Source organism: Camelus bactrianus, chromosome 1 (genome assembly GCF_048773025.1).
Source record: "Camelus bactrianus isolate YW-2024 breed Bactrian camel chromosome 1, ASM4877302v1, whole genome shotgun sequence".
Taxonomy (NCBI): Eukaryota; Metazoa; Chordata; class Mammalia; order Artiodactyla; family Camelidae; genus Camelus; species Camelus bactrianus.
The window spans coordinates 96897858-96918437 of NC_133539.1; the positions used below are offsets into that span (position 1 = coordinate 96897858).

Sequence of the window (20580 nt, forward strand, 5' to 3'; positions counted from 1 at the left end):
ATACTAGTAATACAGTAGCCACACAAGCCAAATTAACATAACCTCGTCTTACTTCTAGTAACAGTCTAAACATCTCAGATAAGATACGAGTAAGGAACAATTATAAGTGATGGACCTGAAAATTCTCAAGATGGCAAGTCATTCATTCATTCTTTGACTGGAGCCACAGTTAGAGGGAAGAGGCTGTTCTGGGTGCTGAGAAAGGGCAGATGGCCACAGGGAGGCAGCTTCTGTCCTCATGGAGTTTAATAGTCTTTCAGGGGAGGCTGACTAGGCAGCTGTTGACATGATGCAATACTTAATCATGAAAGGCTCTGTGAAAGGGAAGTGACGGAGACCGTGAGTCATGTAACAGAGGGTCCTGACTTCATCTGGGAGCTCAGAGAAGGCTTCCCAGAGGAAGGGAAGTTTGAGCCACAATCTGCAGGATGGATTCACTGTCAGAAGAAGGCAGGCTGTGGTGTGAGGAGGCGCTGAAGTGAAAGTGTAGGGGCTAAGCAGATGTGATGACTAAAAGTGGGCGGGGCAGCTGCAGGGCATCTCTCGTGAGGCATTTGAAGACTGCAAAGAGGAAATAAAAGTGGACCTTTCAGGGAGCAATTTAAAGTATTCCAGGCCAGAGAGAAGGTAACTTAAGTATAAGGTTGGAAACAGTAGTGAGATTTGAGAGATAATTAGGAGAAATTTTGAAGAAATTTAGGGAATGATTAGATCTGGGGGCCAGGAAGTAGAAGACATCAAGGATGATTCTGCCATTGGATGGATGATGGTATCGTAGACTCGACTGTGGAAATCCCTGGGAAGGAGCAGGCTGCAGATGAAGGTCATGAGTTAATTCCCGAGAAGCTAAGGTCAAATGCCCAGGAAATACCAGGTGGAGCCGGCAGTTTGCTATACACGTTTGGAATTACAGGAAAGATCCTAGAGGTATACGTGTGGGGTGCTCAGGGTGTTGACGGTAAATGTGGTCTTGGGTGGAGAAGATCTTACTTAGGGGAAAGGTATGGATTAGAAGAAAAGGGAGCCAGGGACGAGGCATGCGTCACTGCAATACTTAAAGGTCACACAGAAGAGGATTCGCCAGCAGAAGAGGCTGAGAAGAAATTAAACAGACATGATGAGAAATGGGAGAGTTAACTAGGTCAAGAAATAAGAGAGTTTCAAGGAGAGTGATCAATAATACTGGAAACTGCCGAGATGTGCCATGTGACAACCACTGGATTTAGCCACAGAGGTCACTGGTGACCTCAGCAAGATCTCGTATGGTTGAGTGCTAGGGGCTGAAGCCAGGCTGGAGTGAGCTGAGAGGGTGTGTGTGTGGGGGGGAGATGGAGACGATGCAAGTAGGCAACTCCTTCAAGAACTAAGGAGGTAAAGAGCAGAAGTGAGGGAAGTGGCTGGAAGAAGGTGTGAGGTCAAGGGAGAGTTGAATTTAAGATGGCAAGACGAGGCATATGTGAATGTAAATGAGAAGAATCCACCCTACCGGTAGAGACGGAAGGATGGAGACACAGAAAGGCAACAAAGCCTAGTGACAAAGGGCTCGGCTCCTGGGCCAGACCACTGGGGTCACTTCTGGTTCCTCCACCTGCTGCATGGGGTTTGGGGCAGGACATTTGTCCTCTCTAGGCCTCAGTCTCATCTGTAAAATGGACGGAAATGGAGCTCCTCTGGGGAGGGCTAAACAAGAGAATGCATGGGAAGGGCTGAGGTTTGGACAGAGTCGCTTTGCCAATGCCAAATGCCAAAGCCACGTGAACTATCTTCAGCCCTCCCTGAGCTTTGTCATTAGAGACACTCAGTTGCTCGCCTTTAATTTCTCACAGCAACGACCATTAATTCCTGACTCGGAGAGCATAGTGGAGATGGATTCCTACAATTAAAAATAAAGTACCAACAGAATGTGAACGTAGGCTCACCAGAAATCATAAACTAGAAAGCTCACAGCAGCATGACTCCTAATAGTAACAAATTGGAAGCTACCCCCAAATCCATCAACAAAATAATCAATCAACTGGTATATTCAGACACTGAATACTACACAGCCACAAGAATACACAATCTACAACTACACACAGCAATAAAAATGAAAGAAGCCACATGCAAAAGAGTGTATGTTGTATAAGTCTACTTATATAAAGGACAAAAACAGACAAAACTAATCAATACTGCTAGATATTAAGACGGATTCCCCTGTGCAGGGGGCGTGGCTAGAAGTGGGGGAGGGGTGGACAAAAGGGGAGTTTCCTGGGGGAGGTGCTAATATGTACTTTAACAATAATTTTTTAAGACAGTCAATAAAGAACATATACGTATGTTCCTATAAAAATAAATAAATAAATAAAAAGGCAACCCAATTAAAAATGGGGGAAAAAAAGCATACATATTTGGAAAAAATATTGTTTGATACTCTCCACAGCCATCTCTCAAGTTCCTTTATCAGGTCAGTGAAGCAAATACATAAATTCTGCGATGCAAAGCAACAATAGGTTTTTGCATAGTTCTTACAAAGGCAATAACCCTAGACTCTATGAAAGTTGTTTAAGAGGTACCCCTTTTCAGAGGGAAAGACTCTCAAGTCTTCTTAGGATTTGAGGTCTTCCATTTACTTAAGACATTCTGAGTGGGCAGCTTTAGGAAGCATCTGGTGTCCAAAAAAACTCAGCTCCAGGGAGAGTCACTTGGTCAGCCCAGGCAGTGTCTGAAACAGCATCTAACTGCTGAGAAACTGCTGACCCTCTCCACAACATGCTTGCCCAGACAACTGGTGGAGCTTCGACTGACAGTTACTTCTCCGCATGACACCTACATCCCTGAATGTTTCAGAGACACTGCTGGGTGGTGGCCAGAGTCCTACCTAATCTTCTCCTGTATGGGTCTCTTGACTCTTATTTTTCTCTCCATTTGAGGTCTTCACCTGGATTTCTGAATGACTGCAGTAACCTAGCTCTGAACCTAATATAAAGATTGTTACCAAATTTTCTTTGAAACAGTACCTCCAGCTTGTTTCCATCATATTGGATTTCCACCATATTAGATTTGAGATAATGGGAGCTACACCGGATGAGCCATGTGCTTCCTGGCAGGTGACCTGAATGGCGGCCTCCTCCCTGGACCTTGCCATCCCTGCTTGTCCCACATTTCTTCTCTTCACAATTGAGCTCCTTCCCCTTTTCCCAGTTGTGTTCCACTTGGGGCCAACTGCAATACAGCTGCAGGGTTAAAGATCGCTCCTCTCTTTTCCCCACCTGCCTGCTAAATGCCACTTGGAATTGGAAATAAACCAATCCAAAGCTCAGCCAAGTGGTAGATACCAATAATCAAAAATAAAGTCTGCAGATTCCATCCAGTTATTGGTAATTTCCTCAGGAAACAATTGTTTTCAAATTGATCAATCCTTGTTTTCAATTCCATTCTACAAATCACTATATGGAAATTCAGGTACCTCACTTAGTAAATTCAATCTTTCCTAATTTTGTTTAGAGGGGAGGAAACAACTAAATAAATCATGTTTTATTTTGTCCTGAAGAACGAAGACCTATACTCAAAAAATTCTCGTTAAAATAGAAATAAAAAGCTTTAAAAATAATATACTGCCTTTATCTTTTTGAAGTAAACACACAGTGAAATCTGCTTATCAGATATGCTTCAAGTGAAGAGCTTTAAGCGGCTTTCCAGGATATTCTATTGGAATTTGTGGGGAGAGAGAAACTGGGTATTAGGAAATCAAAAGTCAAGTGATTATGCTCATCCATGTTAAGGAGTTTATCTAGTCTAGACTGAATAATCCCTTCGGCAATACCATGGTGAAGGATTCCAGAACTTTACAACTAAAAATGTAGTGTTCATTTATATTATTATTGTTATTCGCACCCCTTTTTGTCAACTCTTAGAAATAAAGACAATTCAAGCTAGTTCAGCACAACAGAGAGTGTTCTCAGTTTGATCCCCGGACCAGTAACACCAACATCATCCAGGTTACTGTTAGGAAAATTCTCAGATCTACCCCAGATCCACAGAATCAAAACTCTGGGGAGGCACTGCCAGGCAACCTGTATCCTAACTAGCCTTCTAGGTAATTCTGAGGCACGCTCACGTTTGACAACCACCACTCAAATTCATCTTCCCTCACACACAGTCAGTACAATCTATGCATGTTGTATGATGATGAGTGGCTATACCTTCTGCTAAGACTAAAATCTATCCTGGAGTGGACTGGATTCCATTATGTAGACTTGTCAACTTTGCTAAGTGCTTTTTTAGATTGCCTAAAATTTTTTCAAGATTTTAGAAGATGTATAAGGTTAAGTTGGCACAATATAATGGAAATGCTGCATATCTTCTAAAGTGATAAAAATCCATGCTGGAATTTTAAAGAAAACAACGCTGTTGTAAGTAATATTTTAATGTCTCCTTTTGCCTGTTTTCTATTTCAGCACATTCATTATGCTGAATGTTACAGCATTATAATTGCTTAGCCATTGAATGGTAACATTTGTTAGTAGAGACTGAGAAATTTATTTGTGAAATTCTGCAGAATTCGTTTTTTTATTTCCAATATTTGCTGAAGTTAAATAAAAAATTTTCAAGCCATTGATGTAACAGGAAAAAAAATCTTCAATGAAGGCCAAGTCAAATACTTTCACGGGAGGTAAGGCTAAATAAAGTAGAACAGCTGGATTTAGTCAAGGGTTTTGGCTTCTGGCATCCCCAGCTGAGCGAGAGCATCGGGGTGGACAGCCTGGGTCTAGTGGGTCAGTGGTGAAGATGCTTCAGAGCAAGGGGGTCAGAATCCTTTGGGGAGCCTGACAAGAGATGGGGAGAAAGTGGGGAGGGGCACCATGCACATGAGACCGTGGACAGTGGGGAAGAGTTTCATTTCCAAATGAGAGGCTCAGTTCCAATACCACCCCAGTCATGCCCCTTGGCCCCCAGCCCCAAACCCCTCAGGTTCACCACGTGGGGCTTTCCTGATGTCTCTAAGAAGACATGTGATGACCTTTTACACAACTGCAACCTCTTTCAGAGAGAGAGGCCACATTCCATCCAATTCATCCTCTCTACTACACAGAAACATCAGGTGCCCCTATTTTTGTGCGAAGTCAAACTGGTGTCTTTCCTCTTTGTCCCATTAGCCCATCCTGGATATGAGATATCATCTCTACCCACTCTTAACCAGGGCCCATGACAGACTATTCACTGTCCCTTAGGATCCATCCCACCCTTACAAGCGAGAAACCACATACCCAATCCATTCTTGCAACTAGACATGGCTCTGCAAATAGTCAGTTTGGACCAAGAGTACATGAATGGAAGTGATGCATGCAATCTCCAGATTATATCTTTTTCAAAAAACCTGGTTGCCTTCCTCTTCTTCTTCCCCTCCTCCCCAGATGGAATGCTAATACGGTACCTGGTTGTGAGGATGAGGACCCCATTGCTCTGGTGGAGCCACAGAACAGACAGAACCTGGGTCTTCAGATGATTCTGAATTAGAGCTGCCTCAAGAACCTAAACCACCTTCTTCTCGACTGTTACATGTGGGAGAAATTAACACACTGTGATTTTTATTTGAATTATTGTATTTCTCTTTGTTACAACCTAGCCTGTGTACTCTTTACAGCTTCCTTCCTAGAGCTGAAATCTTATCTCCTCTCCTAAGGCTGAGATTTCATGTGTTTGTTCCCATAAATCCACCTTTTATATATTCCCATCCAAGACTGTTGCCACTTTACATGAAGGACTCCTACCCCCAGTAATGATGGGTAGGTAATTTGGATGAACTTTCCCACTGAGGACCTCTACAAAAACTTAGTTTTTAAAAATCCACTTAAAGGCATTTAAGCTGGCAAAGCAGTTAAAACAACAGAGAAGGTAAAAATCTAAAGAGGTGCATTTGGACTTGCTGTGTTCCTGGGCATTTACCAATTCTAGAAGAGGCAAATGAGAAGCCGAGCAAGATTTCTGACAGCCTTGAATTGGCTAAGGGAATAAAAGAATGAGACTCAGAGCCCACCAAGTACAGGGGAGAGGTGCTGGTAACCCCCACACTTGAGACCAGTTCCCAGAAAGCTGCATTCTAAACAGGGTGAAGTGGAACAGCCCGTGTAGGGATGTAATCTAGCTTTGAATCGTGGTAATCACTGAAATTGGATTAAGGTGATCCCGGATTACCACCTCTCCTAGATTCCTGCCTGCAGCAAATGTAATTCCTCTCCAGAGAAAGATAATCCTAAACCTCAAATTACTTCCACAAAGTTTTTCAAATAATGCCTGGCATGCAACAAAAAATAACCAAGTGACAAGATTACATGAGCAATAACAACAACAAATGAGCAGAAAAAGAGATGAAAGAAACACACTGGATACTGGAGTTATCAGGCATAGACTTAAAAATAACTATGCTTACAATGTTAAAAGAGACAAAAGACTGAAAATTTCAATTCAAAAATACCAAAATATTAAAAAGGACAGAGAAGATGGTTTATGTATATTCCACATTCCATATAATTTCACAGTTGAAATTCTAGAATTAGGAAACCAGGTGCTAACCCCTGATTTTGGAGAGAGGTTTTTGAGAGCTCATCCGTATGAGCGAAATGCCACGAAATGGGTTCTCCAAAGAAATGAAAAGAAAGAAATCTCAGCAATCATAGGGCTTTATAACTAACTACTGGTACCTGGGCCGGAAAGTGAAGAGCTCATAAAATTAAACCAGGAGAAGAAACACGAACTTTCATAAAGTTTCCATATAAAACTCATCCCTGGTATAGAAATTGAGCCACCTAGATTTTCCTCTCTGCTCAGCCATGGTCTTTTCCTACACAAACCCCTGCTTTTTTCTTTCGTCTTTAGAAGCTCAGACCCCGTCAGCTTGCAGCTGTTCTGCATTCGAGATCTAAGCTCCCGCAACTTTCCCACTGCGTCATCCAGTGAGGTTTGAAAGGGGCTCTGGGTCAGCAAATGGGATGACGGGACAGACCAGAACAAGCCCCTGGGCACTGCCCCTGAAAATTTAAGATTATTTCTTAGCATCTGAATAGGGCAGAACACATTCTACTTCCTCCTTCTTCATCCCTTTCTCCTCACCTTCTCTCTGCCGCCCCCGCCCACCGCTTACCCTACTCCCACCAGGGGACCCAGGAGCTGAAAGGGGAGCAGAGAGTTTTCCAGCCGCTGCAAGGCAGCCCGTGTTGAGCCACGTTTAAGCACATTTCCTCTCGCCTCCAGAAGGGAAACCTCACAGGGCTGCGGCTGAGGGAAAGGGACTGAGTCCTCCAGACCACAAGGTGGGAACATAATGAAAGCTCTTCAGCATGATATATATAGGTATTTATTTACCTTTAAAAACAACTCAGGTAATACCGTCAATATGTATTTGTTGCAAAATATCTATATACAGGTGCACACAGAGCTAAAGTTAAAGGACAGCTTCACTCCCCCTACGCCCAATATATTCGCACTCCATAGAGGAATTTGTTTTTAACGTTAAAGAAAGAAAGAAAGAAAAAAAAAAGCCCTCTCCGGCATGTCTATGTATACCACTGTATTTATCTCCATCTGTTTCTAGGGTGCTGCCGGCTGTACCTGAGGGGTAGCAAACGTGTGATTATTCGTTTCTTTAGAGAAGTTCCAGCTACTGCACTACCTAGGTTAGAACAGAAAGTCACTTTTACCTCAGCCATCTATTGCCGTGTAACAAACCACCCCCAAACTTCGTGACTTGTAAAACAAAACACTCACCATTTTACTTCGCTTACACTGCGCGCGCGGGTCCTCAGTCCTGGGCCGGGGTTCCGCCCTGAGGGCGGTGGGTGGTGGGCAGGCTGCGCGCTCACTCGCCCGCAGAGGGTCGGCTGACTGGCGGGTGCAGGACCTTCAGCTGCAGCTGCTCGGGCTCGTCCGGCTCCACGCGGCCTCGCACCCGCCAGAGGACTAGCCCAGGATTCCGCACGTGGCGACCTCGGGGTTCCTAGCAGGCAAGCCGCCCCACGTGCGAGTGCTTTTGTACCGCGGCTTACGTGTTTGCTAACGCCCCATTGGTCACAACAAGTCACATGACTCATAACCAACTGCAAAGAGTGGAGAAATGGACTCCACCTCTTGAGAGGAGAAGTAGCAAAGTTACTGTTACATTAAGAGGGTGTGGGGAGGAATTTGCAGGCAGCTATTAAAAGGACCACACTCCCTAAGGGCATGTTTAGGGCACCTGGGAATTCTTAGCGCTGTCTCTCTTAGAAGCTACATCACCGGGTCAGAAGGGCAGGTAGCTACAGTGTCTAGGGGAAACGTGCACCCCTTTTCAGATTCTTTGTGTTCTGAGTGTTTAAGGGAAAAATCTCCCTCAAGCGCCAGAGCCTGGGAGGAAGGCAGACGGTAGTAGTGCTGGGTCTGAGAGGTGGTGGATGCCAGTTTGGGGCAGCTATGAGGAAAACAGAACAGGCTAAGAGCTGTTTTGTGAATCCAAACAAGGGGCACTTAGCAACCAGGATGTGCATTATCTTGGAAAGCTCGGCACAGCAGCCTGTGTGTTGAGTTTGTGCCTACTAGGCAGGTAGGGGCTTAAGTGATTCACTGGGAAAGGAAAATGAGTGTGACCACTTTTACACCAAGTTTAGGGAAAAGTTTATACTAATTATATGTATTTTAGTTATGTTTAGTTATTAAAACTAATGTTTTACTTCATGAAATTTGCCAAGTTTCGATTTGTACACTTTTCCACCTGGGTATTTTAAAGGTTTGCACTTTAAAAAAAAACTGCCCCAAATTGACTGTAATAGTACAAAGAACACGTGGGGGTTCTGTGGGTTTGTGAAGGTTAACACTGCCCAGGAAACCAGGTGATTTGAGTTCTAGTCCCCACATTGCCTCTAACTAGTTCTGGGCTAAGACCAAGTGTCTGAGCCAGAGCTGCTCACCTGTGAGGTTAGGGGTCATTTTATAACTAAAGCCCGTCTACTTTTATTAAATAACTAACAGGCCTTTGGGACACAGTGGAGGATAAGGTAGATAAATTTCCTGGCATGGTAGGACTCGAAACCTAGTAAGTACAAATAGACAAATACACAAGAAGAAGTGCCTGTGATCTGTGGGCTCTCTGAAGGGAGTAGCATTAGGGACAAGGGAAGGAGGGGGTTGGGAGCACCTCCTGGAAATCATGAAAGATGAGTAGGTGTTAGCCAGCTGAGGCCAGGGGAAAAGCCTGAAGGTAGCAGGAACATGCTACAAGTCCTGAGGGAAGAGACACATGGTGGATTTAAGGAACCCAAAGACATTCAGTAGGACCTGAACACAGAAGGAGCAGGTAAGAGTCTTATGATGAGATGGGAAGCCACATAAAAAAGACCAGCAGGACCCCTAGACAGGGCCACTACTCTCCTGCCAGTACCAACCGGTTCCCTGGCCCAGCGGCTCTATCTCACTTTTTGTCTCTGAAATGGCTTGCTTCTAGGAAAGTGGAAATTACCCCTAAAATTCTATTCGTTCCCTAAGCTAACTCCCGGTTGGTCCATTTGTAGTACTTCATTTGCATGGAGATCACTCCTGATTGGTTACTTCTCTCTCTCCTGATTGGTCCATCTCCCTCACTCCTGATTGGTTATTTCTCTCCCTCCTGATTGGTCCATTTCTACAAAGCTTGTTCCTAATTAGTCAACTTTTGTTATACCTTATTTGCATATGATGTTGCAAAGTGTAAACTGGCAGTCTATAAAAACTTGTGTAAACCTAAGCTGGGGTCCAGAGCTTGGAGTATTAACTCTTCTGGGCCTGCTGACTAATAAACCTGAGTTCTCCAACTCTCCAAATGCTGCTTGGTCTCTCGCCCGGATCCAGGTTGCTGTCGCAACTAAGCTGTAACACCGAGCTGTAACACATTTTTCTGTAACATTGAGACGCAGCTGGAGAAGGCGGGCCACAGCTTATCAAAGCAGCTGACGCCCCAACCCTGGCTGCCCTAGTCACTGATACAAGTCGTTGATGGGACAGGGTGAACACGACCCAGACTCCTAAAACACCCTCTCTTGTCCTAACAGGCTTTCTTTACTCACCTCTGTTGCCAACGCATTTCTTCTGCCCTTGCGGCTGCACCTCAAACACACTGTCAAAAATATTGCTCATTACAGTTGCCTTCGATCAGGTCTCCTTAAGCCTTTGTGCTCCCATAATCTAGAGTCTAGTTGAGTAGACTAATCTAGTTGAGTCAGGTCGAGCCTAGTTTAAAACGTAAAGCAGTCCTTGCTCAGAGCCCTCCAATGGCTCCCCGCCTTACTCAGAGGAAAAGCCAAGGCCCCACACAATTGATCACTTGCTTCCTCTGTTCCAGACTGGCTGGGCCTTGTGTGCCTGGAACACTCTTCCCAGGATCCCCATGGGTGCTCCCGTGCTTTCTTCAGGCCTTTGCTCAGGTATTACCCTCCTAGAGAGGTGTTCTGTGCCCACCTCTCCAAAAGGCAACTATTCTTGCCCACAACTCTGCATCCCTCCCACGTATACTCACTTTAAGTTTCTCCATAGCACTTATGACCTTCAGACTTACTGTTTATTGTGTGGTCCTCCCCCAACGTAAGCACCATGAGTGAGAACAGAAGCCTTGTGTACTACTGCTTTCCCAGGGCCTGGAACAATGCCTGCACACTTGGTAAATATATTTTTAAAATATTTTTTAAACCTATTTTTGTGTTTGTTGGGGAGGGGAGGCAGGTAATTAAGTTTATTTAATTATTTAATGGAGGTACCGGGGATTAAACCCAGGACATTGTGCATGCTAAGCATGTACTCTACCACTGAGCTATACCCTGCCCGCTTAGTAAATTTTTTTTTAATGAATGACTATTAAGTGTACTAAATGAATGGATGGATGGATGGATGGATGGTCCTGTAGGAGGCAGAAAGAGGACGGATGGCCCTGGAGTGGTTCGTTTCAGCAAGGACAAAGGGCAATTACTTCTTTGTAACTGCAGGGACCGTCCAGAGACAAGGAACAAGATATACAGTTAAGCTTATGGACTGAAAGCAATGGAATCAAAAGGGTAGTGAAGCTGGACTTAACCGTAAAAAAAAAAAAAAAAAAAACTAGTAAGAGGATAAGAGGATATAAAGTCAGGGAAGGGAAAGCAGGAGGACTTAGGGACTTGAGGTGATGAGTGTTTGCTATATCTCCCCTTCCTCAAGGCAGCCTCTGCTGATTGCATAGCAGTGGCATTTAACATGCTTTGAGAAACCTTCTTCTGAAAGGAGCTTGTGGGAAAGGAGGGGGTTCTGACAGGTAGAAAGATGCCCTCATAGCTAACTGCTATTGTCTAAATGTTTGTGTCACCCCAAAAGTCATGTGTTGAAATCCTAATGCCCAGTGTGATGGTATTAGGAGGTGGGGCCTTTGGGAGATGCTTAGGTCACGAGGGTGAAGCCTCATGAATGGGATCAGTGTTCTTATAAAAGAGACCCCTCAGTGCTCCCCAGCCCCTTCCACCATGTGAGGACAGAGTAGAAACACAGAGGTCCATGAACCAGGAAGCAGGCTCTCATCAGACACCAAATCTGCTACCACCTTGATCTTGGACTTCCCAGCCTCCAGAACTGTAAGAAATAAATTCCTGTTGTTTATAAGCTGCCCTGTCTATGGAATTTTTGTTATAGCAGCCGGAACGGACTAAGACACTAATGTAGTCAGGCAGTCTTCATCAGCCCTCAGCAAGACTGCAGTTTTTTGCTATTGTTCTTCTACTCTGAATGAGAACAATGCTCAACAAAAGCACTCTGAAAACCCTACACTTTCTTCCCAAACAGAGCAGTATCTTATAGCATGGTTCAAATATTCTGCATACAAATAAGAAGACTGCACCAGGCAAAAATTTACTCTTGCCTTTCTCAAAGTAGCCATATTCATGGCAGTCTTCAGAGAGAAAATGGCAAATAGAAAGGGAGACAAAATACCAAATGATTACAACAGAGAGTAATGATATAATATGATATACTTTTGATAGGAAAAAAATGTTTTAAATCTACTTACACTGGAAGCACCTAAAACATTATTTTATAGATCATAGAAATAATATTATTTCCTAAACAAAACTATGTGCTCTTATATGGAAACAACCTACGTGTCCATCAACATAGGAGTGGATAAAGATGTGGTATATATATAAATGGAATATTACTCAGCCATAAAAAAGAAGGAAGTAATGCCATCTGCAGCAACATGGATGGACCTAGAGATTATCACACTAAGTGAAGTAAGTCAGACAGAGAAAGACAAATATTATATGATAGCACTTATATGTGTAATCTAAAGAAATAGTACAAATGAACTTATTTACAAGACTGAAACAGTCACACAGACATAGAAAACAAACTTACGGTTACCAGAGGGGAAGGAGGTAAGGGATAAACTAGAAGAATAGGATTAATAGATACATACTACCACATATAAAACAGATAGCAAGGATGTGTTGCATAGCATAGAGAACTATATTCAATATCTTTTAATAATCTAGAATAGAAAAGAACTGAAAAAAGGAATATATATAAATATATACAAAAAACTGAATCAATTTGAAAGTAACAATATTGTAAATCAACTATACTTCAATTTAAAAAAAAAACTATGTGGTCTTAAAAAATAAAATACAAGATCAGTTCTCAATAAGAAACTTAAAATATATATATTTATAATGTAATAAATATAATAACTGAACTTTATCTCAAAATAGCCCATGAAGTAGGCAGATCAGGGGTCTCAGATGCAGGACTGAGGCTCAGCAAGGTCAAAGTTCCACAGTTAGTGAGGGTGGTGCCTGGCTTTCAGATCCCAAGCCCCCAACTCCAGTGAGGCACTGGGAATAAGGGAAGGGGAAACATTAAAAGGCCCAGCATTATTTTGCCTCTGAATGACCAAAAAAGGAGAGTGATTCCATCATGGGGAAATAAAAAATTGTTCTTTGTAGAGTAAGTGGACCCAAGGGAAAGAGATTCCTAAGACTTTCAAGAAGGCCTTAACAAAGTACCTCTAAATAAGGGACACTGTAAAATTAATTCACCACACAGTTGAGAAAATGCCAGAGTCACAGAACCGCGCTGGGGGCAGGCAGCTCAGAATAAGCACTTTTTCCCTTGCTCTCTCCCAGCCCCCATCTCAGCCCACATCCTGACTCCCATTCTGCTCTCTGAGGACCCTGGAAACAAACAAACTTGCCTTTTCTCAAACAAGTCACTTCCCATATGCAGAAGTGGCCGGCTGAATGTCATGACCTCTAGGATCCTTCCCAGCATCAAAATGCTTTGATTGCCCAGAAAATGGTTGGGCTATTTTTTTAACCCATTGATCTTATTTGTACCTGGACATCACACACACTGGCCGGTGCCGGCCCCTTTCCTACCCTGGGCACGCTGGAATGCTTCTGAATGCTTTTCACTCTCCTCTCCAAACACCCACATTTTACCCTTCCTTCCAAAGCAGCTCAAATGTCCTCTCATCTGTGCTCCTGACTGCTCTGATAACCTGCAAGAGCGCTTCTTCCAACAACATTCCATGGATTTTTTTCTCAGATTCCCTGGAGTGCAGGGCAATTTCGTGCCTCTTGCCTGCCTTGTTCTGCCCCAGTGCCTGAGAGCTTGCCGGACTCTGGCCCCTGCACAAGTACTGTTGGTGGGTTGTGAGGGCAGGGACCACGCCTCTCCTACTCACTGCCAGAGCCCAGCACCCAGCAGAGGGCTGGCTCACAGTCCTCAATGAACATTGGTTTGATTTGAGAATCATAAAATAGTGCTTAGTGATCCTAGACACTTCACTTCTCACTTTCTGCTCCCTTGGGAGCCCTGTAAAAGTCCCTGGGCTGGAAAACTCAAGGCTGTAAGTCTCTGAGGCCAGGAAACGACCTGATCCTCACAGGTGGACCTCAGTATTATTTCAAGCCGGTCTGATGCTTACAGCCAGGCCATTTAGTTCTCCTGTTGAATAGAAATATTCTCTAAAAATAGCAACCTCACATAAGGGGCTACAGCCTAGAATGTTTGTGCCCCCTTAAAATTCATACATTGAAACGTAATCTCCAATATGATGGTTCTAGGAGGTGGGGCCTTTGGGCAATGATTAGGTCATAAGGACAGAGCCCTCATGAATGGGATTAGTGCCCTTATAAAAGAGGCTCAAGAGAGTTCCCTCATTCCTTCTGCCATGTGAGGACATGTCTAAAAGACAGAGGTCTATGACCCAGGAAATGGGCTCTCACCAGATACCAGACTTGCCATTGCCTCGATCTTGGATTCCCCAGCCTCCAGAACTGTGAGAAATAAACTCCTGTTGTTTATAAGCACCAGGTCTATGGTATTTTGTTACAGCAGCCCAAACCAAGTAAGGCACAGGGTTACTGTGATGCCATGATAAAATGAAACAAAACAAAGCCACTTCATAATTTTGTTTAAGCACAAACAAAACTAAGGTCACTGTTCCACCACAAAATACCCCATCACAGAATAACCCACTTTCTGACAGCATCCAATTCAGAGCAAAACCCTGCTTCTTAGACCCTCTCCCAATTCATCCAACCAAAGAGTAAATCCTGTGTTAGTTTCTTTCTAACATCCTCTTACTAAGACACCTTGCTGTAACAGTTGTAAACCCAACTTATTTAACTACACATGTATTCTTGGTGGCCTCTGGCAAAATGCTCTGATAGTTTAGGCAGTCATTTCACAGTTATTGATATCCACAAACATCCTAGGAGTAAGTAGTAAGTATTATTATTTCCAGCTTATACCCAGGGAAACTGAGGCTGAAAGATGTAAGGTGATTTAGCAGAGATCATATAAGGGGACTTCTAAGTCTCACCCTGGTCATTTAATATTACGGTCAATCCAGATCCTTTTCACAACACCCAGATGTCCTACTCAACCACACAGAATCTCAGTTGGCTTCCTTTACCTTAGAGGTGAAGTAAACAGTAGGACACAACCCCTTCCACCAGGAACACTTCTCAGATTTGAGGGGCTTTTAAAAGGAAGCTGAACTATAGAATGAAGTTGCATCTCCCAGTCTGAGTAGTAGATAAACAGATGTCCAATATATTATTCTGTATACTTTTCTGTGTGTATACAAATATTTTACACAAATTTTAGTAAGTATTAAACCATGCAGGACCCTGCGGGGCCCTCCCAGGTACAAAAGCTCTTCTGTGCCCTCTGTGTCTTGTTTGTAGAAAAAGGCTTCAATCTCCTAGGGGCCTTCCTTGAGTCACAAATGCCTGGCTCAAGAACTCTATGGAAAGCATGGAGACATGTGGTGACAAAAACAGCAGTTAGGTCTAGACAGTTGGTAACACTTTAAACAGGAAATCAGCCATACAGCAGTCAGAGAATCTTTCATTTCTCCTTGAAAGACATAGGTAACAGTATCTGAGACATATTCTTGAGTTGTTTTGCAGATCCTACAACTGCCACCAGAAGGAAAAAGCTAATTGTGTGTTGACCAGACTGTAGCTATGACATAAACTGCTCCCTCTTGAGCAGCACTGAGTCTACGGCTAGCACAATTCCACGTACTGGCCTCAAGGACTGGGACTAAACCAACGCTAGAGCTGAGATTAACTGCACTTAAAACAATCAAGATGGCACTAACCAGAACAAAGTATGACCAGTTTGAAGATGACTATTGGAGCTGACTGTGCTGTTCTGCACGTAGCCCCTGCCTGCACATCCTTGAAAGCCTTCCTTTAAAAGCTCTTGCCCGCTGACTGGCAACTGGGAGATAGTTTGGGGGATGCTAGTTTGCCATCTCCCCAGGTTGTTAGCTTCCTGAACAAAATATCCTTCTTTTTCCACCAACCCTTGTCTCTCAAAACACTGGCTTCTGAGCCAGCAGCCCAACCTGAGTTCATTTCCAGTTTTCGAGGGTAACAAGTACAAGGAGCTGAAAACAAAGGCCCAGAAAGATGCAGGTGATGCCTAGGTGGCCAGATGCCTCAGACTTCCTCCACCTTTAGGACAGATGGATGAAACAAGCATCAAGCAGGCCCTGGACCAGACTAAGGCACTTCTCTCAGGTGCAAAATGCAAGGGGGCGCCAAAAATCTCATAATCAAGATAAATAATATTTAAGGCAGTAGTTTTTTTTTTTTATCAAATTTACAAACTACGACCAAGGACTGGTGCCAGTTTTTGTAAATAAAGTTTTATCATAAGTTTCAACAGGCATCTGTCCACTCCAAAACCAAACTCCAGCTCAGCAACACCAAGTGGCCTTATGGGTGTCCACCTCTAGTAGCCACTCCCCTACCCAACTCCAAAAAAAAAAAAAAAAAAAAAAGACTGACTTTACAATAGTTTATAATAAACTTAAATGGAGTATGACCTATAAAAATTTTCAATGTTGTACACCTGAAACTAATATAATATTGTGAATCAACCACATCTCAATTTAGAAAAGATTTTTTTTTTTTAATTGAAAAGACTGGCTCCAAAGGAATCGAGAGAAATTGAAAGGGGAGATAGATAGTCCCCGCAGACTGCTAGGATTCTCTGAGACTCAAGAGAGCAGTGCGAATGAAGCTTGCAGGAGTCCTAGCTTCGCCTGGCAGCTCTCTTCCCCTCCTCCCCTACGCCCCTCTCCCCGCCCAGGGGTTCTGCGGCTTTAATCTCGAGTCTGGGGGCCGAGCGGCAGGCGGTCGCCCAGGGAGACGGACGCACAAAAGGGTGCCGGCTCGCCCCTAAGCTGGGACCCGCCGGTGTCCGCCGCGCTAGCCGTGATCCCGCTTCCCGCCCGCCTTGGCCAACATGTACTCGCATGGCAGCTTCAGAAAGCCTGAGAAGGACGAGGACCAGGAGGAGAACGAGGACGAGGATGTTACGGACGAGAAGGAGGAGGAGGTGATGGAGGAGGAAGAGGAGGAGGAGGAAGAGGAGAAGGAGGACAAGGAGGCTGCGGACGTGGAGGGGGAGCTGGAGGTCCATGGGAAGCTCAGCGATGAGTTCTGGAAGTTTTTGGAACTCGGTGAAGGCAATGAGGAGGACCAGAGAGCCTTTCGCCCCCGCTTAACCAGCGTCATCAGCCCCAGCCTGAGCCCGACGCCGCCGACGCTCAGCCCGACGCAGAGCCTGACGTGGAGCCAGACCCCGCCAGACAGCGAGAGCACGCCCTCCACCATCTTCTCCCAGAAAAGTAGCGCCCCCCCCCCCCCGTCCTGGAAGGCGTCCCTGTCCCTGGGGGAGAGCTGGTCCAATTAGGTCCAATTACTCCCGTACACCTGGGTGTCTATTTCCACTACACCACTTCACACACACTCCTATCTCAGTCCCTTCTGTCAAAGACACTGAAATCTTTTGCTGAGTGGTTATGATGGTTCACAATTTAGGATAAAGGTGAAACGCCTCATAAAACTGGAAACAGGCAGTGCTGTACAGAGGGCTCATTTTATAACACTTACGTCTACATTAATACAGTGATCGAGTCCTCTCATTCTCTGCCCCTCCTCCCACGTGCCACTCCTGCAGTAGAAGTATTGCCTTAAAGGTATTGTGCTACTAAAACAGTCCTGTAAAAAACAATTCACTTTTGTGCTTAATTTCCAGTGCTGAAACCACTCCAACCACTTTCTTAAAAAAGTGAGGCAGAGCAGTTACTTTGATAGGTTTGTCAATCTTCCAGTACTGATATTTGGGTCAGGATCACTCTTTGTAGGAGCGCATGTGTTGAGGGTGGGGGGAGGAACTGTCCGCAGGGTAGGATGTTTAGCAACATCCCTGGCGTCTACTTTTGACTATGCCATTAGCCATGCCTGGCTTTGTGACACTCAAAAATGCCTTTAGACATTGCCAAATGTCTACCGGTGGCAAAACTGTCCTTTAGAGAACCACTGATTTAAAGGGAATGGGTAAATTGTTTAATGTTTCATTCAACAGGTTTTCCTAAAATATTTCAGACATTTAGGAAAGACATATCTGAAGTGAATTTTGATAGGTAAGAAAATGTTTTCAATTTTTATATTATTATGTTTTGAATGATGATGCTTACTTTTTGGATAAACATGTCAGGAAGTAGAGCAAAATCATCCAGAGTATTTATAACCAATTTATTCAAAAAGTTTTGTTTTGTTTTGTTTTTAAATCTACACTGGTAGACATTTTGGAGGAGACAGAGTCCCTACCCATCTCTGGCTTAATTCCTACCTGGAGAGATGACATGTCTATTGATTAGTATAACATATCATAACGGTATGCTATGTAAGTGCTATGAAACTTTAGGATGTTAAGTCTCTATTGGCTAAATTCAAGAGTGATCAGGGACACCTGTGGAGAATGGACAGTACGATCCTTTCTTTTTCTTGTTGTTCTTGCTATTAGCCTTCAAACACTTTTAACCATAATAGGAAGACACGAGAGAAACACCTTTTGGAACATCTTTATAAATCTTCCCTGAAATCTCACGCCAAATATGAGTCCACAATCTCATGTTATTATTCACCTAAGTTTTGCTTTTATAAGCAATTTTTAGGCAGAAGGAGAATTGTTCTGTCCCACTCATGTGTTTTTATTTATCCTTTAAATTCAACATTTTAATAAAAGATTATATAGATGGTTAAAACATTAAAGTATACAAAGGTATAAAATTTAAACTCTCCATTCCCTTCTCCACTCCCTACTCCCACTCACTCCAGTTAACACACCGTTAACTTTGTTTCTAGTATAATTTAAATAGCATATTGTCATTCCTTGATTTATTTTGACATAACTGTTGACTTCCCATCATGAAAGCTAATCAATGTAACTCATTCTACTTCCCTCCTCTTCAGTTTTGGTAGGTAGATTATTTTTAGTTTTTCTAACCTTAGGACTTTAAAGTATTTAAACCTCTACTTCTTGATTCATGAATTTTTGTGACTGTTAACTCTATTTTGAAAAATTAACACCTTAATGCCTTTCTATTAACTTCCTTCTATCTCTCCTCTCCCCTTTTCTCTCCCAATTAACAATAAATTGTATAACAAACTTCATTAAAATGTATAATATATATTCATGTAAAGACATGTTACTTTGCCCGGTTTTATTATGTTTGTATGTTTTGTAATTATAATTAGCTTAGTGCTTTGTGTACAGATTGAATCTAAAAATTGAAAGCCAATAACCAATACTCATAATTTTATGCTAAGAACCAAAGTGACTACATTCAAGCACAAGAAAATGCAATTCTATGTCTGTAAAATTTGGTTCCTAAAAGAACTTTTCAACTCTCAGTTTGGCCATACATTCTTGATTTCCATATTTCTTTCTTTTAGCTGGAGAAACTCCTCAGGTTATTATTTCGTATCAATCTCATGGGTAGTCAATTTCTGAGTTCTTACCTGTCTTGACATTTCTTCCTTTTGCCGTCATATTTTATTAATAATATAACCTGGCATAAAGGAATAGGTTTAAAACCATTTTCCCTCAGAATTCTGAAGACTGCTTCGTTGCCTTCTAGTATCCAGTACGACTGATCAGTCTGCTTCTCACACCCTTCTGATATTTCACTATTTCCTCCCTTTCGTTATCTCTATTCTTTCCTTCGGAACGCCTGCTGGATAGCTGTTGGACCGCTTGGATATCTTCAAGATTTTTGGTGTTTACATGCTACTCTGCTGCCTTTGTACAGAATTTTTAATTTGGGGGTTCATACTTGTAATTTCCAAGAACCAGTTCTTATTCTCTGATTATTGCTGTTCAAAATAGTTGTGTGTGTACGTGTTTTAATATCTCTTCTGGGGTACTCTTTTATTGTTTAAATTTTTTAGAGGGTACTCTTATACTTAAATTCTCCTTTGTTCTTTGAATTTCTTCTTTTTTCTTTCAGGACCAGTCGTTCTGTTTATCTTGCCCTTTCTTCGTGCTACTGATTGTCTTTAAGTCACTGGTAATCCTTGGTCATCCATTTGTATTTATCGATAAATGACTGGTAGGTAGCTAACACGGGGACCCTCTGCAGCTAAGCAGTTCCGTTTCCTTAAAGGGCTGGCAGGGGAGGGTGGTCCGTGAGTCCTGCGTGGGGGGGTGGGGGTGCGGGGCGCGTCACGGCGGCTTCCGGGGCGGGGGCGTTGGCAGAGGCACCGCAAGCAGAAAACCCCCCGTACTACTAGAGTTAGCCTGCGGACGCTTTACTGTGTGGTTGGAGTTCCTTATGCATTTCTTTCCTGGTGGACTGCCCCTTCCTCCTTTCTCACCCAAGCCTGTTGGGCCGTTTCTGAGCCCCTCATCCTGTGCTCTGCAGCTCTTTCAGACCGAAAACCTCCCCAGAAAGACTGCCCACTCTTTTTAGAAAACAGTTCTGTGGGCTTCATCTGGAAATAAAAACAACTGCTGCCAACGCCAGCTGTTCCATGTTCACTCCTTGAACTACTCTGATGACAGTCCGCAGCCTCCTTCTCTCTGCATTTGGTCTTGTCTAGGCTAGGAGCTCCTCTGAAGTTCCCTTGGGAAGAACTTCACTTATTATCTCTCTTATCTTGAGCTCTGGTGGTCTCTGCTCTCGTTTTCCATCAGCCTGAGGCCACTTATTTTCTTCCTTTTAAGGTCTTCTTCAGTATTACTTGTCTACTGATGACCCCTTTCTTGTTT

At 43.4% G+C, this 20580-nt stretch overlaps 2 protein-coding genes across 3 annotated transcripts in view; one reads left to right on the plus strand and one right to left on the minus strand.

Moving 5' to 3' along the window:
• MED12L (mediator complex subunit 12L) overlaps positions 1-20580 on the minus strand; it is a 625134-nt gene that overhangs the window by 591193 nt on the left and 13361 nt on the right. Inside the window, exon 1 of one of the 2 annotated variants that reach the window (XM_074369491.1) lies at positions 7744-8557. The exons of the other annotated variant lie outside the window; for it this stretch is intronic. The gene's annotated coding sequence lies outside the window, so the exon portion shown is untranslated. Of the gene's footprint in view, positions 1-7743; positions 8558-20580 lie in introns of those variants that run through there. 2 annotated transcript variants of the gene reach the window in all.
• ERICH6 (glutamate rich 6) overlaps positions 16736-20580 on the plus strand; it is a 31566-nt gene continuing 27721 nt past the window's right edge. The window contains exons 1-2 of the mRNA XM_010952108.3: positions 16736-17152; positions 17893-17950. Of these exons, the coding sequence (XP_010950410.1) occupies positions 16768-17152; positions 17893-17950 (443 nt within the window). The 5' untranslated portion in view covers positions 16736-16767. The remainder of the gene's footprint in view (positions 17153-17892; positions 17951-20580) is intronic.